The sequence below is a fragment of the Haliaeetus leucocephalus genome, unplaced genomic scaffold (genome assembly GCF_000737465.1).
Source record: "Haliaeetus leucocephalus isolate CR32 unplaced genomic scaffold, Haliaeetus_leucocephalus-4.0 Scaffold880, whole genome shotgun sequence".
Taxonomy (NCBI): Eukaryota; Metazoa; Chordata; class Aves; order Accipitriformes; family Accipitridae; genus Haliaeetus; species Haliaeetus leucocephalus.
In genome coordinates this window covers 5,027,254-5,053,992 of record NW_010973316.1, presented here as the reverse complement: position 1 = coordinate 5,053,992, position 26,739 = coordinate 5,027,254, and the positions used below count along the sequence as shown (strand labels likewise).

Genomic DNA, 26,739 nt, shown 5'->3' with positions numbered 1-26,739 from the left:
TGCCCTGGGGGAAGGCTCACAGCTCTTAAGCCTGACTGTCAGCAGGGACTTACTACCAGCAGGGACTGGATCCCCCTTTTAGGGCACCTCCCAGCAGTTTAGAAACAGCAGCTCCTGATCCAACCTCATACAGCAGCAGCTGCTGGAGCCCTTGCTTCCAGACCTGCAGCCTCCTACAAGGACACCCATGGCTCTGCGCCCAAAACAGGAGGCAGTCAAGTGCCTGAGCTTCACACGATGCCAATTCCCTTCAAGGGGAAGGCTTCAGGCTAGCTGAAATTGTCACTGCAGCTGGGGTGACAAGCAACCCTGGGAGGGCATTCCTGTGAGGTCACCCCACACCTGGAACTAGACCAGAGCTTTTCACCAGCCTTTAGTCCAACAAGTGAGGCAGGGTAGTCAAGGTCACTGATTGGGACATGGGACTCTTAGGTGCAATTCCCCAATTCTGTATGACTCCTTTAACCTTACCATAGGCACAACAGGAGGCAAAAGCATCCCTCTACAGATGCTGTGTATGTAGAAGACTGCAAGCTCCTCAGCACAAGTAACACAGCAGACAGGCCCCAGATGATAGGTATCACCTTAGTTAGACATTTACTAGCATCTCATGCAGAGATCTCATCTGGAAGATTAGTAACTATTAACTTCCATCAGTAGATTAAACAGTGCCCCAAGGACAGCAAACAAAGGGTAAATGATAAGCAGGAATACACAAGAACAGGAGCTGCCAGATGCTTATTACCAGTCTCTATTTTAGCTGAGGCTTCAGAAGATGCAGGTAAAGAACTGGCTAACGGATTCCTGAGAGAACCTCACAGCATGGTATGTACCAGTTACAGTCAAAACAGCATGACAGAAAGACATGTAAGACTTGTAAGGAGGAAGAGAACGGTGGAAGAAAAGAGTCCAAAATCCAACTTTTAAAGTATAAGCTAATAAAAACAGGGAAGACTCCAAACAGTGGCAATCCATCAGAAGCAATGGCACAGAAAGCAGTCAGGGGCCAGGGCTTGCATTAGCACAGCCAACAGGGAGGCCATTAAGCAATGGACCATTTTTATTTTGGACTACTGTCTTAATCTGGGCCCAAAAGTAGAACCCTTTCTACCCTGTCCTGCCTAATTCAGCCACTTGGAAATATTCTACTGTAGAGATCAGAAAAGAAAAAATAATCCACTGTGGGGATCAGGAAAGAGAGGAGACTGCTCCCTTTCAGGCCAGAGCAAGGGCAGTGCTGGGCACACAGAATTCCTGGGTAGTGCCCAGTGCCTAAGACACAGGAAGGGCAAGGGGAGCACATGTACATAGAGCAGAAGGAATGACAGCATTAAAGGAAAACAAGCATGTGGATTATGAGATCTTAAATAACTCATATCCCCCAGGAAGTATTTGTGCTTTGCTCAGTTCGAACCAGTCTGGATCAAATGGGCAGTCGGGTAAAATAAAATACATGCCCACAGTCGCAGCAAGTCAGCAGCAGAGCCAGGAACACAACCTGAATTTCCCCTTCCAGGACTGCCTCCTACCTATGCACCCCTGCTACTGCTTGAGCAAAGGGAACACATGCAGGCTTTCTGCTCTGTACCAGCTGAGATCAGAGCCGTGACAGAAGTGTTTATTGCAAAACTGTGGACTGTTCCTTGCCAAAACTGAACAGATTTTATAAAATGGAACCAAAAAAATCCCTTTGAAATGGTCACAGCAATTGCCAGCAAAAACGTGTCTGGGCTGTTACTTTATTCATCTCACTGTGCTCCAGATTTTCACTTTGTTTTTCTAATCAGAGTTCAAATCTGCTTAATGCAAATTGCGCACAATGGAGAAGGGAAGTGGCTTCAGGCAAGATGCTTCCCAGATGCCTGCCTATGAACTCTGAATTGAACTCTCGGGTATGAGAACAAGCATGTCAAAGTGGCAGGAATGAGTCTTTTACCTTGGAGAAAGCAATCTGACACTGCCTCTCAGCCCAAAGCACACATCTAGGGCAGGATTCAGAGCACCGAACTCAAGGTTGCCTTGCACAAAGGACCCACTCCCCTCTCCTCACAGGGGAAGAGGATAATAGATTAGAAGCACCTGGAGAAGACTACCTGCTGACTCCCCCCCCCCCCAAAGTAGTTCAGTTTATAACACCACAGATTTTTATCAGTTCATTAAGAATTTGGACATAAGACAGGCTTTCATACCATCCCATAGGCCTTCTAATGAATTACTAAAGTCTGGACCATAACATTTACCTCAAAAATGAACCTTTTTCCTGAGGATACAGTATTTGGAAGACACAAGACTACAGACTCCACGTAACTAAGAACCGTATGTTTATTTGCAAAAGAGACTTATTTTCTACCTTGGAGGCCAACTTCTTGCACCTTCATTCTCTGTTAACACAGGGAAAGATCTCATTTACAGATCTTACAAACAATTGCTACGCACAGACTGCAGGTGCCTCCTAATTAAGCTGGCGATTTTCCAGTCACTGCTGCTGGTGAGACTGTGACCAAAGAGGGACCACAACATCCCACGGCAAACTCAGTGATGAAACAGCCGAAGATTGGTGTGAATGAGAGTTATCCCCAGCTCATTGCAAGCTTCGATCACAACCTCGTCGGCAGCTGAGCCAGATGGGGCAGCAATGAACTGTACTCCACTCTGAACAAAGACAGAGATAAGTGGAAGGATTAGAGGATGGAAAACCAAAATCACCCTGAAAAGGAGCTGGCAGCCCCAGCACTTCATCCACATCCCACAATACTAAGCATTGAACAAACAAAGGCTTCCATTGCCCAAAGACATTCACAGGCGAGTTCCTCATGTGAGTAGTCAGTTCTCTCCACAGCTCAGAAATAAGAGTAAAATGGTTCCTCTGGAAGCAATAGGCCTTGTCTTGATATTCTTAAAACGGTTTAATAAACTTTAATCCTCTATTGATCCCAAATGAATGAACTGAGCAATGGCTGGATAATTACTATCCGTGTGAGACCAGTAACCACGAGAAACACCCTTCCCAGGATGCGCTCTTTTAGCCAGCAGTGCAGAGCAGAGACATTCCTCAGCAGTCCACACAAAATTAAAATGAAAAGCCCGGGCTGCGCAGACATTTCCTTGGAGTCACCCTGACATCCTGGCCCTGCCTTGACCTTACCCGTTTAGCTCTGTCAACGTTATCCCTAAAAGGGAAGAACGCATCAGAGCTGAGGGAGACAGCAGTCAGCTTGGCAATCCACTGCTTCTTCTCCGCTTCTGTTAATTGTGCAGGCACCTCTTCAAACAACGCCTGCCATTTCACCAGGTCTTCATCCTGTGAGAACAAAAAGAGCCAGCTCAGCCCCAAAGCATGGGCTCCTGGTAGTCCCCTGCCAGGAGCACATAAGGATGAGTGATGATGGCATCCCTCTGACACTCAGCTCAGCTGTAATTTCTGCTCCCATAGCTCTCTGCTGCTGGGAGCTTCATACCAGGGATTTTAAAATCCCAGTTGGTGGTGGGAACACGTTACCACCACCCACTCTTTTTGCATCCTTTTAACTCCTTTCCTTCCTCTCCTCACCCCAGGGCTTGAGGGAATCCTTCTCCCCCAGCCTTTAATTCCAAGGTGCTCTGCTTGGCTTGCCTGCAGTACGCTGCTCGGTGTAAATGCCAGCACACACAAACAGGATCTCATAGATGACTTAACACATGACAAACGCCAGCTTGGTTTATGATTCACCTTCTGAAACAGCAACTGCTCCAGTTCTTACCCCCTTAAACAAGCAACTGCTCACAGAGATGACTCATGAGGTCCCCAATCCAGCTCTTGGTTTTCAATACTTAAAAGGACATGCTGTTTTCTTGTCTCACTATTGCTTGTAACAGGGAGGTCAGAAGGATTCTGAGAATCCAAAATGCCACACAAGCAAATAGCACCATGTGAGAAGGGAAGGACAGCTGCCCTGACAGGGCAGTGAGAGTTGAAACATTAACTGGAGCTTTAACCCTTCCTCACTGCTGGAGGGAACTATCAGATGAAACCAACTGCACACTGAAGCGCAGGGCAGGTTCCAGCACCTGGAGTGGTGGGTGCAGTATCGGAGGGGCAAATCAGGACACTTTGCCACTGGGCCATTAAATGACCTTGGGGAAGTCACCGTCCTGGGCCCTGGCCACTTGATCCCCCAGCTCTTTGGGATCATCTGTTACTAACACTCCCACACAAAACTCAAGCCAGGCTTAAGTACCGTGTAAAGACTTTTGTTTCACAGAAGCTGGACTCTCCAGGGAAACCTCTCAGCCAGCCCTTACCTCACCGATGGTCCCAGTGACATACTGATCAATGGCATTGGAGACCTCTGCTCTCTTCACACCCACTTTGAATTTCATGGAGAGCACACGTGGGTGGTGCCGGAGCCACCAGTTGTTTGCCTTGTCACCAGCCAGACGAGTGCAGTGGATCCGGGACTGCTGGCCAGCTCCAATACCTATGACCTAAAGCATATAGGTACGAAGCACAATCACACCTTGCTGCACAGAGATCACAATCAGAGCTGCATTCCAGCCAGGGAATTAGGAAAGACCTCCCACAAATTAGCTACTCCTCACTGAAGCAGATAAAGAGTGTAGATAATTAGCGAGGAAAACTTTGAAAATACCTGCATCCCCAGTCCTGTAAACTGGTTTCAGGGTAAGCTCTCTGCCCTGCTAACTTCCATGGCTCTACTGAGCCAACAGTCACTCTGAAGACACTACGTTCTTTCCATCCCTCTAATAAGATTAGATTAAGCAAATTAGATTGGAAATTAGGAAAAATTTCTTTACTGAAAGGGTTGTCAGTCATTGGAACAGGCTGCCCAGGCAAGTGGTTGAGTCACCATCCCTGGAGGTATTCAAAATGCACTAGACAAGGCACTTCAGGACATGGTTTAGCGGGCATTGTTGATGGTTGGACTCAATGATCTTAAAGGTTTTTTCCAACCTAAATGATTCTATAACACAGCCCTAGCCATCAGAGTCAAACGGTTAGCCTCAGGAGAGTGATCCAATTACGGCTTTTGTTTAAGGCAAAATTGTTGGTTGTAGAAACAAATGTGACTGCTAAGAGATGGTAGGCTGCCTACCTGTTCTTGAAAAGGGCACTTCAGTTAGAGGATTAAAGTCTGAGCCTGGGTCACCCAAACACCATCATCTTTCCTGGTGGGCCAGGCATACACAGCTTAAACAGATGAACTGTGATATGTAGCGGATTACAGGGCAGTTTGTCAAGGCTAATAAGAAAGTAAATCCACTGCTCAGTCAGGAAGGCTGCTCAGTAGGACCATTGCATCACATGAATTGTCAAGGCCCTGGAGCTACCAACACATTTCCTACTCTGCCATCTGCCAGAGAGTTCCGGATTTTTAAAATAACTGCTGCTAACCTTATTTAATAGCACTTGTGCTTGATATCAAACAGACCTCATGCTTCCGGAAGCAAAATCCAAAAGGTGATCTTTTCCTCAAGGAAGCCACTATGAAAATACTATATTTGCTCAGTTTCCATTTGCTTTTATCAGACCACCTTCTTTGGAGTTGTCATCAGACACATTCAACCTCTGTCAATTTTTTCCAGGTACACTATAGATTAAAATGCGTAGCGACTCTTTGGAGTCTGGTGGTCAGGTAACTCTGCAAGCCATTTGTCACAGTTCAATGCACAATACAAACCAGCTCTTGCACCCCATGCAAATTCCCACTGAAGACAAAGGCAACTCTTAGGTGCTGACGCCACTGAAAACTGAATGTGGCTGGAGACATCTTGGTGACTGGACACTGGCAGAACAACCCCTGCATATACCATCTGCCTGCAGTCACAACTGGCAAATACAAAGGACTGAGCTGAGGTCTCTTGGGCTCCAGACTGTCTGCTGTCCCTCAGCTTTGCCTCTGCCATGACAGTATGCCAGGCACACAAAGGCCAGACCTAGCCACCATGGCTGTCAAACCTGGGCTGGTAACTTTTCTCTGTGGCTTTCAGAGCTGTGGGTCCTGCTTTCCAAAGAATGCTCCTGCCATTTCAAGCCAGAGATCTGACAGAAAACAAGTCTCTCTCCCATAATTTCCTCCTCCTCCTATGAAGCCACAGCTGAACTGTTCACCAAACTGTTCACGTGGGGGACTGCTCCAGGGACACTGTGTTGAGGCTAGCGGTTCTGGCCAATGCCTCAGAGTTTCCAGCTCAGACCGAAACAGATGGTAAAGCTGTAAGTCAAAGGCTGCCCTCAAAGGAATGAATCATTTGTCTTCTCATTCATCAAAACACAGTGACTTCACCTCTTACCAGAAGCATGAAACACGCTGCTGGAGACTATTCCCCCAAGGAGCAAATGAAAGACTTGGGCTGCTATCTAATATCATCTGCTCAGCTATAACTGAAGTCATCGGTGCTTAATAAATCCATAAGGATATTAGTATTATCATAAATACTAAATAGATGCAAAGTTTCTCATGGCTTAGTGACACCTTCCCCCTCCACAAACACTCCTGATGTCCAACCTCCGCTCTCACACCCACCCTGTTTAACCTTGAAACTTGCAGGGGACCCTGCATCTCAAAGGAGCTCAGTGCCAGCTCCACGTAGGTATATTGTCTCTTCCACAGAGGTTTTTCCTCTCTCTGGACAAAGAAGAGGGCTTAAAATAGTCACACACTGCACTTAACAGTGGGCCTAGCAAGCCAGGCTAGGCTGAGGCTGAAATTTTTAGCTGGGGGTGCAGATGGTAGAGTGTACTGGACAGACTGCTGGTAGCAGGGGCCAAAATACAATGAAACATTCCAAAGCTTCTAAAAAATGTGATGTCACATGCCAGAAGTGCAATGTCCTCTCTGCCCTTTCCCAGCCAGAATGGTGCCTCATCTTCATCACATAATTGCACTCCTGTGATGGAACCGGCTAGTCTGCTGCAACCCCTGGTCTTCAGTTGGCAAGGGCAACAGTACTGGAGAAAAGTGTTTCCAGGCCAAAGCAGCCCCAAACATACACAGCTCCTTCATGGGCACACATTAGAAATCAAGCTCTCCTACCTGTCAGCACCCAAATCACCCTTCCCAAAAAGAGTGTTTTTCTTTCCTCTATGAGCTACTTAAAATACTTTACATTTTTTGTAACCTAAATTTTGTCAGAAGATGCATAACTGAACCTTGGCTCGCGTTCAACAACTCCGAAATGGCAAGAACTTTGTACTTCAGTTAAACAAAGTGATGTGTCCTGTAAACTCTCCACAGACATCCCCAAATCTACAGATATACTATCTGCAACCCATGGAACTGTTTTTATAATGGCTTAACGGGCAAGACAATACAAAAGCTGCTTCTCTGTGCCTCCTTCTGATGAGCCCACATTGTTCTAGAAGGAAGTTCACAGTTATAGCCTGGGAAGAATGTGCTGATCAGATGCACTTCACTGGAGAATGGTGATCCAGGGGAAGGAAAATCCTTTTTTGCAGAAAAACGTGTTTTGATGCAACACTGCTGGGGAAGACTTCTTCAGTCTAGCCTGGAATTTCTGGTCCAAAGAACAGAAATCTGAAAGTTGAGCTTCTGCTTAATGCAAACTATAGACCTGTACCTGAATCCCTCTTCATACTGGCCTGTCTGAATATACCTATTCTCCACCTTTTTCACTTTGTGTGAAGTGAAAATCCTTCTTCCTACACCTCATCTCTCTCTTCCTGAGATGTTGGCTTTCTCCCATACAAAACCAGCTAAAACCTCAAAATCCTCTGAAGGAATCCTTCCCCCTCTATTTTCTGCCTATTTTCTACTCAAAAATTAAGTAAGTTTCTTTCAGAGTTTAATCTCCTGGGAATCGAAAAGTACTTAAGCAGAGCCTAAGTGTGAGGCGTGAAAGGAGACAGTAATACAAGGTGAGTAGAAAAATCACTTAAAAAAACCAACCAAACTTGGGTGAAAATTGAGAACTACTTGAACGAAACACTTTAGCTCACAGGAGAGCCAAACATGCCCCATAGCTGGAATACTGTGCAAAAGCATGGAGCGGGCAAGATGGATAACACCCAAAGGATCCTTGCAAAATGATCCAGATTGGCCTGGATTTACTCAGATTTACCCTGAATAATGAGTGAAAACAGAAATCCTAAATACAGTTGGAATTAGAAAAATCAAATAAAGGACTTCACAATTGGGAAGACAAACAATGAAGTAACTGACAAACGTCTGCACCATTGGTGGAAAACAGCAAGGTAGATGAACAGGTTTGGTTTATCCTACTGTGCAGAGGATAAAGAAAGAGAATAATTTTTAATTGCCAATTTAAAACACGATGGTATCATTAAAGAAAGTGTAAATCAACGTTATAGACTGGCTTCACTGTGCTGAAAGCAGACAAAACAAATGAAAGTGTTTATTGCAATTAGTGGCAGCTGGCTTCCTGCAAATTACGTGACACTCAAGTCCATAAACGCTTCCTCCCACTCCATGCTTTCCTAGAACTTATTAACACAAGCACCAGGCCTTGCTGGAGTGGCCAATCCACTCACGAACCCAACGAAGCCAAGCTGTCAAAAACGTTCTGGATGTCTGATACAACAACAGTTTTGCTAGGCAACAGGGATGCTGTGAGGCTGAAGTAACCCCTGGAAAACTGAAAGCAATGGAACTGAAAGCAAGCTGGACTTCCCAGGCTTGGCTCATACAACCCAAAACGAGCCAAATCCTGGAAAAGCATTTTAAGTGTAATAGTCTGGAAGTTACCTTCCATCCCTGGTTCTTGATTTGTGCTATTTTTTTGTTTGCACCCAAATTTTCCTGTACACATCCGATGGTGTCGTGGTTTAACCCCAGCCAGCAACTAAGCACCACGCAGCCGCTCACTCACTCCCCCCCATCCAGTGGGATGGGGGAGAAAATCGGGAAAAAGAAGCAAAACTCGTGGGTTGAGATAAGAACGGTTTAATAGAACAGAAAAGAAGAAACTAATAATGATAATGATAACACTAATAAAATGACAACAGTAGTAATAAAAGGATTGGAATGTACAAATGATGCCCAGGGCAATTGCTCACCACTCGCCGACTGACACCCAGCTAGTCCCTGAGCGGCGATTCCCCACCCCACTTCCCAGTTCCTATACTAGATGGGACGTCACATGGTATGGAATACACCGTTGGCCAGTTTGGGTCAGGTGCCCTGGTTGTGTCCTGTGCCAACTTCTTGTGCCCCTCCAGCTTTCTCACTGGCTGGGCATGAGAAGCTGAAAAATCCTTGATTTTAGTCTAAACACTACTGAGCAACAACTGAAAACATCAGTGTTGTCAACATTCTTCACATACTGAACTCAAACCATAGCACTGTACCAGCTACTAGGAAGACAGTTAACTCTTTCCCAGCTGAAACCAGGACAGATGGTATGTCTCAGTAGGGGATATGACCAGTAGTTAGTTCGTCACAGTATCACCGAAAAGAACGTAAGCTAACCATTATCTTAGTAAGACTGCTTTTCAGTGGACCTTCTTTCCCCACCTGTACATTAAGAACAATGGCCACAATACTTAACAGTCTCTTTAAAACCAGAAAGGAGCTCCTGTCTGAGCTTCTCCATCATTACCTATAACATGCCACACTGCTGTTTCTGCATTTGGACTGTGATGAGTCTCTTAAGGAAGACGTTAAGCTTTGATTTGAAGACCCCAACACAGATTCACCACCTCCTCGAGTAAGTGATTGTAACGAATGCTGACCCTTACTGTTAACAAAGTCACTTGTTTCTTAGTGCAGTACACAGACCTCTGATCTTGGCCTCCCTGTCACATACACAGCAAACCAAGCCAATGTACATTTGTATTTGATTAAAACATATGCCTGCAAATATGCAAAATATCACTGAAGCCCAGCTAGTTAAATCCCTGTCTGCCTACACTGCTTTTCACTCCTCCCTGATGCCTTCTCCCTTCCATATGGTACATGCATTACCACACACATTTCAGAAACATCTGCAGCACCACTTTAAGTCCAGACTTGCAAAAGCACTGGGGAAATTGCTGCCGTAATAAGGGAAAAGGAGCAAAGATAGTGACACCTTTGTTCTGGGACTACAAGAACTAACACTCTTGAGTACACAGAACCATTTAAAAGCAAGAAAAAAAAAAACAAGCTGAATAAAAGAAAAATGCCAGATCTCCAGAGACATGTTTTCAAGAGCCATACAGCACATGACCCCAGAATGTACTGTGAGACAGTGCTGCAATGTTTTCAGGCTGTAACAACAATCTGACAAATGCATACGAGTACCAATGCAAAAAAGACACAGCACTGCAGTTCATTCAGTCCTCTGTACCTGTAGAGTATACTGTTTGGCCCATTTTGCTGATTTATGATGTACTAAAGTTCAAGAACATTCTTTGTCTTTTTCTTCTGTATTTTTTTTTTTTTTATAATCCTGGCCTATGGAAAAGTTACCATGGAGAGCAGAGAACCAGCTAAACAACAGCATTACAAGAAGGAGCTGCTGGGCAAAAAATACCATTTTCAATACATTTACAACAACTTTTGGATAACTTAAGCTGAACACCTAGTGATGACTTGGAAATAAGGGTTTGTTTTTTTTTTTTTAAATTCAAGAATCATATATCAACTACACATTTGATAATGTGCCTGTAAATCCCAACATCCATCATAAGCTTTTAAAGAAAAAAAAAATCAGGCACAACAGAAGATTTCTAACGCCAAAAGGGGAAAAAAGAAAGCACATCCCATCTTTCTTATAAAAAAAAAGAAAATAAAACTAAGAACCATTTGGACAGTCAGAATCCAGCTGTGAAAACTACTGTCATTTCCTAAGGCTCTATACAGACTACAACATATGTACATGCCCTCAAAAAATGATAAAAAAAGGACGGAGTAGTTAGAAAGAAATGACTCTAGGCCAAACTTGCAGAAGCACGTAAGAGCTTTTCCAACCCCATCATTGAAAGGGCCAGCCCTGTCATTACCACAAAAAAATTACACCGAGGTTTTGAAGCAGCCTTCTGAGAAACACAGATTTAGCTACTGTTCTGCATGGCACTGTGTCTAGGGCAGTTAATCTGTACCTGTTTAATAGCTTCCTGCATGCTAAATTATTTTAAAACTCAAGCCTGACAAAAGCACTCTCTGACCAGCCTGGCTGTGAAAGCACGCTCCACAGAGCTGTCTGGTTTGGTTACCTGCCCATCCTTGGCGTAGCAAACCGAATTGGACTGGGTGTATTTGACAGCAATGCTGGCAACAATCAGATCTCGAACAGCAGGCTCAGGCAGCTGAAACAAAATGCCATTGTCAACGGCCCATCCTAACAACCACGACTAGCCAACTGGCTAGTGATCCGCAAAGCCCCAAAACCATCATGAGTACTGTATCATAAAAAGGGAAAACAAGGTAACTAAAAATACCCTGTTTTGTTCAATTATCAGCAAATTTTGTTTAGATTAAAAACAGTAAGTGATTGGTTTGGCAGCTAATCTCATCGCTGATAGGGATAAGACTCAATCTTACCAGGTCAAGAGGGGTCTATCATTGGCCCTAAGCCTGCAAAGTCTGTATTTGCTCACTGTCATCAGATGTGCTTGTAGGCAAAAAGCTAAGCACACGCTTAAGTACCCACAGGACCACAACAATAATAATAGCTCCCAATATCTGCATTCAGTATTATTTTAAAGTCCATTCCATTACTAATTTATTAAAATTTTTATTACCTCAATGTCTGAACTTGCTTCTAAGCCCGTGACTAAACACGTGCTCATTAACATCTGTTTTTTAATGAGAACAAGATCAGAGACAAAGAAATAACTGATAACTTTCTGATGATGTGAACTCTAAATGATAAGGAATACCAGTAGGGCCAGAGTTTATACAACACACTGTACACAGAAGGGAGAAGTAAACAGTGAGTCAGAATGAGATCACAATGGATCCTTAGCACATGGCTGTCTTACCATAAGACATTATACATGGTAGCTTCTTATTTCTAAGAAATACAAATATTTTGGTAGTCAGAGATAACAGGCAAGGTCCAGCTCCTCTCATTTTTGCAAGGAATCAAAACAAAGGCAAACTACCCCGATCTACTCAAGTATATTTGGTCCAGAAAGTTTCTTGCATTGTTTTGTTAAAAGACAGTTAAATCGCATTAAAATATTTTAAGAGCTCTTAAAATAGAGCAGCGATGACTTCCTTGATGAAAGCACACCAGTTCATTCCACCAGTCTTTAAGCTCATTTATCTTCTGACACTTACGTTTTTATTCTTTGTAACAATGTTCTTGAATAATGACCGGTCGATGACTGCACTGTTCCTCTTCTGCATGAGATGCAATCCATAGAGGGTTCGAATCTCATTGTCATCTGGCTCATAACGGGGATCCATCTAAAAGCCAAAGGATAGGCCAATAAAACACTCTTAAAGCAATTCAAAGCCAACATCCAGTAATAGCTTAGGTTAAAACACATTATCTAAAGAATCCAAGAGAAGTCAACTGTTTAAGGAAAGCAATATCAAATCATCAGAAGTAATTAGAATTAACTGGAGCAGCAAGGTCTCAACAGCACGAAGTGACATTTACAGGGTGAAGAGAGGTAATGCAGTATAGGTGTTTATATACAAATGTCCATGTTGCAAGCCACAAAAATCTACAAAGCCTTTCACAGAAAGGGGAAAACATCCACACACACAGAGTCTTCCAGAGGAAGGTTGAAATGTTTTGAGTTGCTTCATACATGCCTCAGGGTACAACTTCCAACCTTCTTTGACAGTAAAGGAAACGGTGAATGCGATTATTTCCAGAGATGCACCCTCTTGGGGCACATTTCCAAATAAGCATGCAGCACAATTAATTTACACCAGAGTAAGGGATAAAGTTAAATGGAACTGTTAAACTGCATTCAGGTCTCTCCATGCATGGGCTTATTTAGAATTTTGGTAGCCCCAGTGCAGGTTATTGGGACATGAAGTAAAACAGATTAAGGCTACCAGCTCTAAATAGGAGTGTGCACATGCTTTATGTGTTTTCCCCAATCCATTTCAATGTGTTCAAAGCAACTTTCCTTAGCATCCCTCTGCAGACAGGCCTTGAAGATACAGGCTTAACCAATATGACCTCATCCTTGCAAAGCTAATTGAATGCAGGAGGTAATCAGCTGCCAACATTATCTGCAATTTCATTGCTTCTTGCCTGAAGCTCCTAAGCCATCTTCTACAGCTCCCCTTAGTAGTAACACTACAATTGCAACTTCAGCTAAGCCTTGGATTTTCTTTTTGTAATGTTATAGTAAAGTTCTCTGCCCATTTGTCTCTCCAAGTCAGGCAGAAATAGGACCTGTTTGGCTGCTCTGACAGCGTTATGTAATCTGTTAGTCATGTTCACCAAAACTGGATGATTCTGAAGTCCCAACAATGACTATGGGAACTAGGAAGGCAACCTGATGCTGACTTGACCACACTATATTAATATTCTTTGACAAGCATCCTGGTTGCAGTATGTAAAGGTGCATCATTCCAGGTCCATATTGTGCCAGCGCTGCTCTGTTCACCACTGACTGTACTGAAGACTGCTCTACAAATACCACATACCCAGACAAGGCTTCCCCCAGTGATATACTACACATGCTTCTCACTGCCAAGACTCACAACATCACTGAGGCACTATATCTTAAGATATAAAGAATTCAGGGAGGAAACAAGTTCAGCAAAAGCGAGAGGAAAGCTGGCAAAGAGTGGAAAGAGAGCACAGAAGTTCTGTTTCTTTGAAGTACTCTTGCTGGTCCATAGATCCAATTACTTTAAACCCACATCACTTTAAAAGCCAAGGAAGGCATTATGAAAATACTCTGCTCTAGGACTATAGGCTAAATGTGACCACAACACTGCTGGTGGAATTCCAGCTCATACAGGAATCCCCAAAGACCCAGAGGAAATACTTCCATGCACTGCAGGGGTGCCTGGATCAGCCCCCCAGCTATTTGGACACTAACATCTGCGAAAAGCAGGTACAGTAAGAGCAGCAGAGGGTTATAGTGGAGCAGAAGTACAAACCTGAAGGACACAGTAACCACCATTCTTCTTTTTGGCAAGTATTTTGAGAGCTTCCTCCTCATAGCCAGGAGCTACCACCCCATCAGATACCTGCAACATACACAGATTTCAGCTTCCACACAAAAAAACCAAATGGGGCTAATACCGAATGCTCCACCTGCCATTTCCAGAAAGGCAATGAAGGCACACCTCTCGGGGTCCATACGTACCATACAATACCAAAGGCACTATTACAATATTGGTTTCAGTCCTGGAAACAGGAAACAGCAGAGTGCTATAAGCTCTTGGCAAGAGTTAGTAAAAAATACCCCACCATCACTTTAAGCAGAATGGGAACTAATATCTGCCTCCAGGGGGAAACGGCTCATGCACAACATCCCTAACAGTAAACATGGCTTAAAAAAGATAAATCCTTATTTAAACAGTAACACTCTGGATGAGACAAAAATATTGGCAAAAGAGCTGTTAACAGCATTGAAACTGAGAGGAGTTTACATTCATCAGTGCCATGATGTGATATGCACCTTTCACATTCTTGTCCCACAATGTGGGTGGGGGTTTTTTGTTTTTAAGTAATAGTATACCAAATGTTATCCTCACAAACCAGTCAAACGTGCTCTTTCATCTGTTTGAAAAGAGGTCCCCAACGTACAACACAGCCCTTTGCATTGCGCTTTCCCCCTCTCAAAAAAATTGTAAGCAACGTGTAACAGAATGAATGTGTTTAGCAAAGCATTAACTCCCAGTTGTTTAACTCTGTATTGGAAATAGTGACTTGTGCAATGCAGTCAGCTATGCAGTTAACATTGAATCCAGCAAAGTAAGAAAGGCAGCCTGGGAAGTGGCTGAGCCTACAGACAACTTGTATCAACTGGCAAGTAGCAAGCTATATCCACATGCCTGCCTTGGGCAAGAGGCTGGCCATCAGCTCTCTGGTCCTCTATTGTTCCAATCACAGCCGTTCAACCAGATACTTGTGACAGTGTAATCAGGGCTCATTTCCAGAGGCCTACTTGGAGGCAGAGGTTTGCAATCATCTCTTGGAAAGCAGCATTTCAAGCACTGCTATTTCACAGGCTCTCGCACACAGCCAGGTTTTAACTGGTAGGAAGAAAAATGCATCAAAAGATAGGTGTAAATTCTGCACTCCAGATACCAAATTACACAAATGTACCAATAAATAGTCTTCAGTAAAATGGGTCAAGTTCAAACAGAATGGCTGTTACAAACCAATGACTCCATCTAGTGTGATTCTCCTTTCTACACTTGAATGATCTGCTGCTGTTTAACTAACCTCTCTGGAAATAATCTTGGCAGTAGCTACATCGCAGGTATCAGACAGGGCAATGAAGTCACCAAAAGAAGACATGCGATCAGCACCTGCAAAATCATATTTTTAGTAACTTATCAAACTATAGCATAATGCAAAGAAAATTCTTTGCTCCTACAATCTAGTCAATTTCCGTGAGAGCTAGTAATTTAATCCCACAGCAAAAAAAAAAAAAATAAAGGCCATATAAGAGCAACAAGGATAAAAATCCTACCTCAAACAAATGCACCTTTAAATATTCCCATAGTTCAGATACTCCTCCCTCTTCACTGCATTTGTCAAACCTCTAACTCTGTAATGACTACCTCCATTATGGCAAGCAGCTCTGCTGTAGCCATGGTGGCAAGAGAACAAGGAGAGGTAAGGATCATACAGAAAGATTTTAGATGGGAGACAGCTGGAAAGAGGAAAGCTTTTAGATGCCTATACTCCCATCTGGCTTTTCCTGCAAGAAACCAGACCCAGAAAAGTAGCTAAAAGCAGTTTTAAAATTTTTTTTTAAATAAATATTTTCTATATTTAATGTCATAACTAAGGTGAATTCAGCTCCCATCCCAGATACTCTACTACTTAGCAAGGTCAAGTCTTCTCTCCCTGACATTCTAAAGGTTTATTTTTCTACCAGTCATGCAATGGTTTTCTGAGGGCAGTGTTCAAAAGTGGTCTTTAAAAGTAGTGAAAAATGAACCCAAGCCAATGTGCCTCTTATCAAGTAAGTTTGCTTTGTTTTCTATAATCTGTCCAGATTTTCTACGAATGCTGTGGAAACTGAGAGAATTAGCAAAGTATCTCAGCCAAGCAGAGGAAGCTATTTTTATTTACTTATTTTTAGCTTTTTTGGTGAGCTCTGCAGTACAAAAGCATTAAAAAACCATCCACCAAATACCAGGCAGAAACATTTCTACTCAACTTAAGTATTCCTGAGCACCCCATCTACAGTGGAAGGCTGAGTGTGCTACCAGCACAGCTGTTTATCCAGATCCTTTAGCCAAAACCCCACAGATTTATGTGTGTATATACACATTTAAATGGGAAAAAAAAAAAAAAAAATCTCTACAGGTCTTCTATATACAACAAGGAACAGAATCCAAAATGGTTTTAGCCTCTTTGAAACAATATACAAGGTCTGCTCATGTGGAGAGTAATTTCTGATAGGCAGTCAGTTCACTTAGTCAGTCAGATCCTTATGGAGAAAAACCCTACAGAGAAGGAGTACAGTGCAACGGGAAGAGCCTGTGAAGTACTAAACATGCTGCTCAGGTGCTGAAAATTAAGCTCAGCTCTTGAGACATGCTAGTTTATTCCTGGGCTTCTCACCTCTGCTTCGTGCATAGGCAGATGCTAAGGGAGTTAAGGTCTTGTGGAAGTCATGCACCATGCAGACTTGTGCCTCCTCTTCGCTGAGAGGTATTCCAACAGCAGCACCTAGTGGGAAATACAAGCCAGGGCACTCAAACCAGAACCTCTCGCTGGTCCCCGCCCCTGCGACCTCCCCAAACTGCGAGGGTAAGGGACACAGATACACCACTGGCAGGGCCTGCCAAAAGTCATAATCTGTTCCAAGAGAAAAGGCAAGGCAACAAGGAGCCACCCACCTGCAGGACTGACATGTTTGAAGGAGGCTGCAGCAGGAATGCCTAATGCCTGCTTGAGTTCCTTCACCAACTGCCAGGCATTGAGAGCATCACACAGGTTGATGAACCCTGGAGAGCCATTCACCACTGCAAACAGAGCAGACAAATAAGACACATTAAAGTGGGCAGACCCTTCCCCCCAGAGTCTGGAGAGCAAGCAGAAGAGATTTCTTCCACCAAGAATTGAAATCACTACAAGTTGTTCTTGTTAAATGACCCTGGCTCCTCAGCAACTGTTTAAGTGCCCTGAACAGCTTCAGTGACTTGTGAGGAATGCCCAGGCTTGAGACTTGAGAGATGCAAATACAATTCTCTTCCCTACCAGAAGCTGCTGATATGACCTTGGAGCAAGACACACGCTGACTCTGTGCACCTCCCCTCTTGTGAAAGGGGAACAAAAAAAAGAACATTCCCCCTCATGTTCTTTGAGTTCAACTGGCAGCCATTTGAAACAAGAGCCATCTCTTTCTGAGGGAGCCTGCCAGAGCTTGATTTTGACCAAGGTGCATAGGCAGAGCTGTCAGGGAAGAACACAAAAAGCACATTGCCTGCTCCCTAGCAGGTAGATTTCTTTACAAATCTCGTAAATAAATTTCATATAGTGACTATGGCTCTGATTCAACAAAGTACTCCGGCACTAGCCAAACTTCAAGCACATGTTGTCTCTAACTGATGTCAACAGAACCACTCACAGCCACAAAATTTAGGGCAAGTTTTTATTAAAATGCATAACCTGGTCCTGTCATCAGAAATCCATGCCAAGAGTAAAGGCCATTTAAAAGTTTGCTCTCAAAACCTTTTGCTCTGGCAAAGAACTGCTTGTACTGACATGGCAGGACTGTGAGCATTTCAGGAGATGGGAGGAAAAGATCATTTTGGCAACAGTCCATGGCCAGGACAAGTGAACACAGTGTTGTTCTGCTGCCATACTGGGAGGCAGACTTGCAAGCAAATCAATTTCCAGTGCAGGAACGGAAAAAGCTTCCTAAGAGGTCCCAGAGCTGAAATGAGGAAATGCTGCAACATAAAGCTTCACTGTCTACTCAGTAGGACAATGCCTGCACACAAGGCAGAGCTGGTTTTCACCAACATTGAAAGCAATCTCAAGAACAAGAGTAGGCAGACTTTCTCTCCAAAACAGGGGTCTCCCTCCCTGTAACAATGCTGTGATGAGTGGCACACCCTGTAAAATGCCAGAGAGACACACCAGACCTGTCCCAAACTCTTGCAAGTGAGACCAGTATCCCTTCCCTCTGCCACCATTAGCAGAAGCAGCATTCTAAAAAACTAAGGTAATAAACCTCTCCACATAACCATCAACAAAAAAAAGAACAAAACGCATTCAAACCTAGAGAAGAACAGCTTGGTTTCTAGACAGGGTAAATGGTATCTTCCCAATCTTTTTTGCATCACTAAATAAGGAAAATGGGAAGTAGCAAAGCATCTGAAAAGGATGACGAGGTTTTCGTTTGCAAAATCCAGATCCGATGTCAAGAAGAAGGTGCACCATGTAAATCTGCTCCAAGTGTCTTCAGTGTGGACACACAGTCCTACACCAACAGAGAATGTGGAGCTACAGTAAGTCTTGTGGGGGTCAGGAGACAAGCTTTTGTCTCGCACAGCTCAACCTTTTAATTGCAAAGCTAGTGCCACCCAGTAATAAAGCAGTTGTTAAGGCACTGCTGGCCATCCCTTGGACTAAGGTACAAGATGATATTTCAGTTTTAAAGACAACCAGCAGACATGTCCAATCACCTCCTTTCCTAGCTATCCCAGAGCTCCCTTTTGGCCAGCATGGCCTAGGCCTCACCTGTCAGGGGAAGTTTGGATCTCATCGTGTAGAGCTGCGCAGGACTCTGGTGAGGATTCATGCCGTACCTCAGGGGCAGCTGGGACACCCCCTTGCTGTACTCTTTCCTAAAGTAGTCAGAGATGGCTGCATCATACTGGGCAGTGTGGGTGAAAGCCTGGAGACAGAATGAGGAACATCTGTCAACTTACAAACATCAACTTACAAAGGATTTGGTGTTTAAAGAAGTGAATGAATGAACAGCAAACAAGTCTAGCCTAGCCCTTCACAGCAAGAAAACATGACCAACCTTCAGTGCAAGGTGACGCCTGGTTTCCATGGAAGTGTCTTTGTCCCTTGATGTTGTCATCTCTTTAGCTACTGCAGAGTAGTCTGCAGGGTCACACACAACTGTCACACGAGCATGGTTCTTGGCAGCTGCCCGCAGCAAGGCAACTCCTCCTGCAAGGACATAATCAAGATCCACATTTGAAGCCAAGATGGGACATGCACCAATCGATCATTTGTGCCAGATGAACGTGCCCCCCTCTCTCCAGCAAGAAGGGACTTGTAAGAGTACTCTTCAAAACGCACAAGGCTGGTGAGTTTGACTCAATCCACTGGTGAAGGTGCACATTCATTGGCCTTTGCAGATAGAGGCAGAGCTGCAGGGGCAAGAAGACAGGTCATGCGTGGGTTGTGACGAGCAACTGGGGCAAAAATGCCTTCAAGCAGTACAGCCACATCCTGAAGAGGATGGCTGTCTCAACATACCACTTAAGCATCATCTTCTGCAACACTGGGCTGGGAAGGGGTCTATTGAAAGATTTACTTCTACACTGCCAAGCAACTGAGGTTCCCAAATCTCTCTGCAAGTATTAATGAATCCTGTCCAGGTCCTCTGTGTAAGGTAAAATGCCACACTTTTCCCTTAAATCTGACTCTGCGCAGCTATTACAACACTTTAAATCATACAAGATACTATGCTGTTGGAAAGGAGAAGTAGAGGCTGGCACTGCTACATGCAGAGTGAGTACTACTCCATAAAACATTTAATAGAGAGCTCTGCTGGGCATCATTTGGACTAAACTACTGCAAGAAAATTCAATCCCAATCCAACCTCATGGCACAAAACTGCCTGTACTGTTCACAAGCTGCCAAGCAGAGATGCTGCAGTGAAGGAACGGCAAGCCTTTTGGGGTTAATAACTAGCAGGAAGAGCAAAACTGCTGATGATACAGGCGTCCATGCTTCCAAACTCAGGTACTAACTCTCCCACATATGCAGATCAACCCCTTTCCTTGTAATGGCTTCCTGCAGTAAAGTTTTCAGCAATCCCCAGAGCACTTTCAGCAGTTCAGCTTTTTCTCTCCAAAGCGCATGGTTTTTATTTTTATTACACTGCCAGAGGCTGCAAAAGAGGTTTAATCTGCTCTCTGTGTTTCAGTAGGAAGCATGCTCCACCTGGCCTTTCCTAGCACAGCCTTCTACAGTACATCAGGCTTCTTACTTTGGGCAGTGCATGACTTGCCCACCTATGCAGCATGGCTTGCCAGCCTGTTACAACAGCTGCCTGCCATTTTAATTGTAGGTCTGCTTAAAAGCAATGAAGTTTACCCAACTATGCTTTCATTCTGCTCCTTGCAACTCTTGCACTCTTTAGCAGACTTCCTTTATGGGTGCGCAAGGCCACCAAACAGAAAAGACCCCTTAGAGACCAGAACCATTCTGCCGGGAGAATAGATTTGCTCTCCCTTTAACTTACCAATATCAATCTTTTCCACTGCTTCTTGTACAGTTACATCCGGAGAAGATACGGTCTTCACAAAGGGGTAGAGGTTACAGACTACAACTCTGGGAATTGAGGGGAAAAGCAGGTTACTCAATGAGAAACAAAAAGGCCAGACTGGGCTTCGAATGCACAAGATACCACCAGTGTTTTTACGGGCTTGTCTCTCAGATCAGGGACCAACATAAAATCCTGTAGACAAGGCTTCTTTCTCCAAAAGACTTAAGAGACGGTGGTGTTCAGCCAAAGGCCAAGTGATGGTACAATGCATTATTTAACCGAACTCTGTGCACTAAACAATGTTACAGCAGAGAGAACCACAATTTACAGAAGTTAGTTTAAAGGAAGTGTTTCTTTAAATACGTGGGCCTGTATTTAAATTTTAGTGATTTTGGTGCACAACTTGAGCCATTTCAAAGGACTTCTAAGTGGACTCTCAGCAGTACTGAAGATAGGCATCCACCAGCTTCTGTAAGAGTAAGCACCCAGGGCAAGGTCCATTGCAAACAAAGTACAATCAATCTAATTTTCCACAACTTTTCCAAGAGCAGAAAATGACCTACATATCACCTTCTGGACTTTTAAAATACCAACAGCATATGAAACATGAGTGCACAGTCTGGATCACATAAAGCCTCTGTAGCACATGAAAGCAGGGGGGAGAAATTACCTTCCCCTCTCAAGGTAAGACTGGACTGTACTGGAATTAGTTTTTTGACCTGATCTGGAAGCAGCCACAGCCTATATTCCAGAAAGCATGAAGTAATAACTTGCCCTGTCCCATCCTACCAGTGCAACATGAACTGTAGTGAAAGGAGGTATGTGTTTTGACCTTCACAAACAATGTTTTTAATCCAAGAGAATTCATTTACTCCCTTGATCTGAATATATGAAGGTATCAAACTCCAATGCACACCCAGTATTGGCAGTGAATTGCTGTGATGCATACACTTGTGTCCAACTTTTAATATTCCTTTGTTTCCATACTGTGTGATGAACTCAAGTGGAAGGGATGATCAGTTTCCAGTTTGGTTTTCAGAATCCCCTATGTCTCTAGATTTCCTATGATGTCTTTTATTGTCTGTTCTATTTCTAATACCCCTTCCTCCCCAATCCATTCATGCTCCCAACCTGTTGCAAACCATCAGGAATCTGTGGACTTTAACACTGCTAATGCTTTTATCTGTGTAAACCAAGATAATCAGTATCAAGGTTTCCTACCTTGACTTGGGTATGTAAATTTTATGCAACTACACAAAGACACTCCTGCTGAGGATCAGCTCCTTCTGCTTTATGTAAGACAACCCAAATCTAAATTATTACTCTGGATGCAAGTGCACTATAAGTCACTGATGTAAAGGCATGTTACACCCTTGCAATTCAGCAGAGCCTGCTTTAATATGCAGCATACTCTGAAGAGCCACCACTGCTGAGCCATCTATGAAGATTCCTGTGGGTTTAAATTTCAGGTTTTCAAATTCAGCCTGGGAATCCATCCATCCTAGGCACATCATTTTTTAAAAGTATTTTAAAAGCTAAGATGCATTCTGGCCCAATCACCACAGTCAAACTACACCTTCCACCACGGCTACACCTACAATTTTCTATGTTCAATTCAGCCATTCGTTTCTAAACCAGGAGCTACCCACTGACATAGAATCGGTTACTCACAATCAATCACTAGTTAGACGCTAAAACCAGTTAGTTAATCATAGTCCCAAACTGCCCTGTGAGAGTGTACTGAGTAAATACATTCTAACAAAAACAGAAAAAAAAATCCTTGGTACGTTATTGCACAAACTGCGTTACTTCAATTTCTGGCTGCAGCTCACTTGCTCTTGTGATGGCTCTCAAAGTAAGCTTTCTGTCTGTTATCTGTGTGTTTTCTGTCTGTACCAATGATGTGTGTTCCTGACCTGCTTTTCACGTCTACTCTTTATTTATGTGTTGAAACTCAGTAAACATTATACAAATATCAAAGGGTATATTTACTAAGCAAGTATTTCAAAATCAGGAATTATCATCTGATCAGACACCCAGAGCCAAGCTGAGGGCAGATGCACCAGCTTCTAAAGCACTGAATTCAACTCTGCAAGAAATGTAATGTGGCCCAACACTGACTAAATGTAAACTGTCAAAATTCCCAGATAACCAGAAGAAGTTAAAGCCTCTGTGCCCTGTGGAAACTACAGTGTAACTTTGTTTTAGTTTTCTCCTACTACAAGTTATGAACATGCATCTGTAGAAAATTGTATTTTTAAAAACATAGTATCTCCTGACAGGCAAAAAGAAGAAGATTGCAGATCTTCTGTTGTGCAACGTTACAACCTCTACTGCTCCCATTCACTGGTGTTGACTGGTCTCCAACGTTCATTTTTGATTACTGATGAATTGCACCATGTCCCCAACATTTACCTTACAAGGCTGAAATCTTGTTTGTTCATATCAACATTATCTTCTGGAATATTGCGAGCCAAGATGCCTAGTTACAAAAAACAGTACATCTTTATTAAAAAAGAATTAAATCACCAACATTTTTTTTTTTAATTCAATATCTTCCTTCAGATTGTGCTCTTCCTCAGAGACTTTCTATCATAAACTTTCTGATTCTAGTTCAGACAACAGTACTCAGCTCCAACACCTCTCCTTTTACTCCATTTCACTGACTCTTTGGCTGTTCAAATTCTATACTAACAGGTTTTTTTTTTCCCCCAATGCCAAATCCTACAGCATTCCAAGTGCTGAACAGCAACCTCAAAAATGTACTTTATAAGCATTTAGTTGCTACTCTTAAAACACCAAAACTGTCATTAAGGAGCTCATGGAGAGGAAAAGGGCACCTGCTGCTCATCAGCCAACAACACACAAATCCTATGAAACAACAGAAGCAAGAGAGGCTGTGCCTGTAGCTGACCAGCATAGGTGGCTGGCTTGGGTCGAGGACCTTGGAGAAACACACAAGCAACTGGCTGGCACAGAGTAAGCAACAGCACAATCCTGGGTTCAAGGTTGTCAGGAGACTGACTCCAGCCCTCAGGTATGATGGGCAACAGGTTCCATTTGAGGGATCTCAAGCACAGTAGAAGGAGATGAAAAAGCAGATGGGTTAATGTGCAGATTGACCAATTATCAGACATCTTCCTTGCTGAAGAGGAGCCAAGGAATATTGGAGCATGCAGAAATCACCCACTGAAGACTGTGCTGTCAAGTTCCTTATGCTGCACACCAGATTCATCCACAAGTTAAATTCAGTGGAGCTCTCTGCCTGAATAGGTCTGAAATTGACTCTGCAAAGGCATTTACAGAGAAGCCCTGACACTTGCAGCCCTGGGGAAGAAAAGCTCTGCTAACTGCATAGATGCCCGGCATAGCAACAGAGGAAGTAATGCAGCCACCAAGCACCACTTCTCCACCCCGTGCTTTTCACCTCTCCTGCTGCTAGAGCAAATCTGTTCTCATTACTCAGTTCTTCCACACAACCCTTAAAAAAGACATCTGTCAACCCGTTCTTCCCACCCTCACTGCCCATGGATTTCTGTTTTAGACTGAAAATACATTAGCAGAAACATACCAGCATGGACTGCAGGATGAAGGGTTTTCACACGTCCACCTAACATCTCAGGAAATCCTGTCAGGTCTGAAACATCTCTGCTCAGTGAGAAAAGCATAGCATGACAATAGATGTGCCATACTAACTTTATCTATAGGTTGAATGTTTATTATTTCCATCAGGGTAGTAATTAAGATCTACTGGCAATGCTAGTTTTACTGGAAGATTTAAACTCTAGGAGTTTTGAAGGCAGCAAGTGGTGGGGGAATTAAACTTAGCTTTCTTTTGATCCATCCGTTAAAAAAAATATCACCACCCTTCCTTCAATGACAGGAGGAGTGTAGAGGGAAAACACATGTATGATTGCTCCAAACTTCGGTGTCTTGTATCTCAGTAAGAACACAACATATGGAAGGTGTATTACTAAACTGCTAGGAAAAACCTACGCTGAGTGACAGACTAGGATACATCCTTCTTGCAGAAGGCTGGGAAGTAGTTCCGAGATGGGGCATTCTACATTAAGACAGATCTGACTGTTTTTATTATGGTTGGCATCTGTCAACTAGTTAGCAAAATGCTGCTAGGTACAGAAGGATTAGTAGAAACAGCCAAAATGTTGGTTTAATGCTCCCTCACTCTTCACAAGGTGTTGATCTAAATCTTAAGCAAAAGCCACATCTGACAGAAAACAGAAAGGACACTGCTTTCTAGTAAGTGACCCAAACCAAAAAATTGTATAAATTTCACTACAAAACCCTCCTATGCCGAAGGGGCAATAACTGCTTTTTCCATGAATGGAAATAAAGTTCATGGGTCACACTCCACTAAGCAGTACGGTTGTTTTTTGAATACACTGAAATAACCAAGATAAGCAAATCTCAAGTCAACATGATTTACAGAGAGAATGGAAGACCATGCTCAGAAGAAGCAATACCTCAGTACCTCTCTTCCCAGCTTAGCCAAAACACTAACTGACATTTTACCACTCCCTGTGACTGTTTGTGATGGTAAAGGAACAATAAATTGGAGACAGAAGGGGAAACATGACTATCCTTTGCTTCAGGCTTCACTGATAGTACAGCCAAGCAAAGAAGTTTGAGAGACATGGCCAAATGCTGGATAACAGCAAGGACAGGGAGCTCTAGAGGTAGCGTATATTCATACTGATGTGTCCCAGTGGCCTACCATTGCATTCATTGGAACCAAAAAGAGTCACAGTCACCCATCCTGCCAAATAATTGACAGATTTTTCATCACTGTACTGGAAACAATTTTTATTTGGCCAAAGTTGTTTTTTTAATCACAGGATGGAAGAAACCAAAACAAATTTCCCCAGAATCATGGGCCAAAACAGCCGGTGACAGTACATGCCCCTTCTCAAACAGTGGATGCACAACACGTAAAGGCTCTGTCTGACAAAGTTGACCATCATGCTGGGAAAATTACTTGTGATAAATGATCTCCAGTGAGCTTCAACATATTCCTGACACGTCAGTCCTGTCCCAGGACCAGACAAAGATCAGCTTTCACCTGGCTGCGAAGAGCAGCACTAGGGTCAGATTATGAATTCCAAGACAACTGACTGTCTCATGGGAAAAAAGCTGACTCAAGGCAGACAAGGCATCATCTCCAACACAATGCTCCTGACATCCCTCTGTGTGCTGACCTGCACAGTAACACTCTTTGACCTCAGTCAATCAACTTCTGGCCAAGAAAGTTCTGAGGTTTCCTTTGGGGCAGGGTTTTTTTTTGGAAGGGAAGACTTGCTTTCAGACCAGTTTTCAGTAATTTTTGCTCACAAATGGAGAAAACAATTTAAACAACTTCAGGACCCAAATGAGCATTTTTGGTGGAGATGTGCAAGAAAGGGTCAGTACCTGACAGGCAAGCCAGCATCTCTCAGGGATTTGGCTGTTCCTCCAGAGGCAATTAAACCCAGGCCAAGAGCATTCAGACTCTTTGCAAATTCCACCAGGCTGGTCTTGTCAGAGACGCTGAGTAAAGCTAACAGGTGGGAAAAGCACAAATATTTTGCTTTTGAAAGTGGAACAGAGAAAGAAGACAACAGGATTAAGAGTTGGGAGCCTTTGTAAGTTCTGTAATTTATGAATCTTCTCTGATGTGAGGTGACTGGGGAGGGAGGAGCTGACCACCAGTGCCTCACGCTTCCCCACCTCCACAACGGAGAAGCCCCCCCCGCCCCCAGGCGGGAGGAGGCAGCACTGCCCCTTTCGCGCCCCTGTCTAAGGGCTCCAAACGCGGGACATCCCCTCACCGCCGTTCCCACTCCTCTTCCCCCCACTCTGGAGCTCAAACCCCTCTTTCACACAGCGGCGGCCAGCTCGGATCGAAGCCAAGGTATAACCAGACCGGAAGGAAAGCAGCGCCTCCCCCACCCCCCTCAGGGCACGGGAACTACCCGGTTGGAAGCGGCGGCCCCGCTCCGAGACGAGCGGCACCCGGCCGCTCCTCGCTTTCCGGGGCCGCCCTGTTTAGCTGAACCCGGCAGCCGGGAAATACCCCTCAGCCCGGCGGCTCCGGCCCACCCGCTTCGACGGCTATTTCGGGGCCCGGCAGGAGGGCAGCCCCCCTCCACTCCCCCCACCTCACC

At 43.9% G+C, this 26,739-nt stretch overlaps 1 protein-coding gene across 1 annotated transcript in view; it reads right to left on the bottom strand.

The window, feature by feature from the left end:
• Positions 1-2,308: 2,308 nt before the first annotated feature.
• ATIC (5-aminoimidazole-4-carboxamide ribonucleotide formyltransferase/IMP cyclohydrolase) overlaps positions 2,309-26,739 on the bottom strand; it is a 26,382-nt gene continuing 1,951 nt past the window's right edge. The window contains exons 2-16 of the mRNA XM_010583269.1: positions 26,006-26,132; positions 24,150-24,226; positions 22,994-23,060; positions 20,555-20,643; positions 19,100-19,251; positions 18,811-18,967; positions 16,962-17,087; positions 16,684-16,791; positions 15,331-15,416; positions 14,037-14,126; positions 12,243-12,371; positions 11,174-11,266; positions 4,282-4,464; positions 3,146-3,301; positions 2,309-2,652 (exon numbers count right to left, since the gene is read on the bottom strand). Coding sequence (XP_010581571.1) covers positions 2,533-2,652; positions 3,146-3,301; positions 4,282-4,464; positions 11,174-11,266; positions 12,243-12,371; positions 14,037-14,126; positions 15,331-15,416; positions 16,684-16,791; positions 16,962-17,087; positions 18,811-18,967; positions 19,100-19,251; positions 20,555-20,643; positions 22,994-23,060; positions 24,150-24,226; positions 26,006-26,132 — 1,760 coding nt within the window. The 3' untranslated portion in view covers positions 2,309-2,532. The remainder of the gene's footprint in view (positions 2,653-3,145; positions 3,302-4,281; positions 4,465-11,173; positions 11,267-12,242; positions 12,372-14,036; positions 14,127-15,330; positions 15,417-16,683; positions 16,792-16,961; positions 17,088-18,810; positions 18,968-19,099; positions 19,252-20,554; positions 20,644-22,993; positions 23,061-24,149; positions 24,227-26,005; positions 26,133-26,739) is intronic.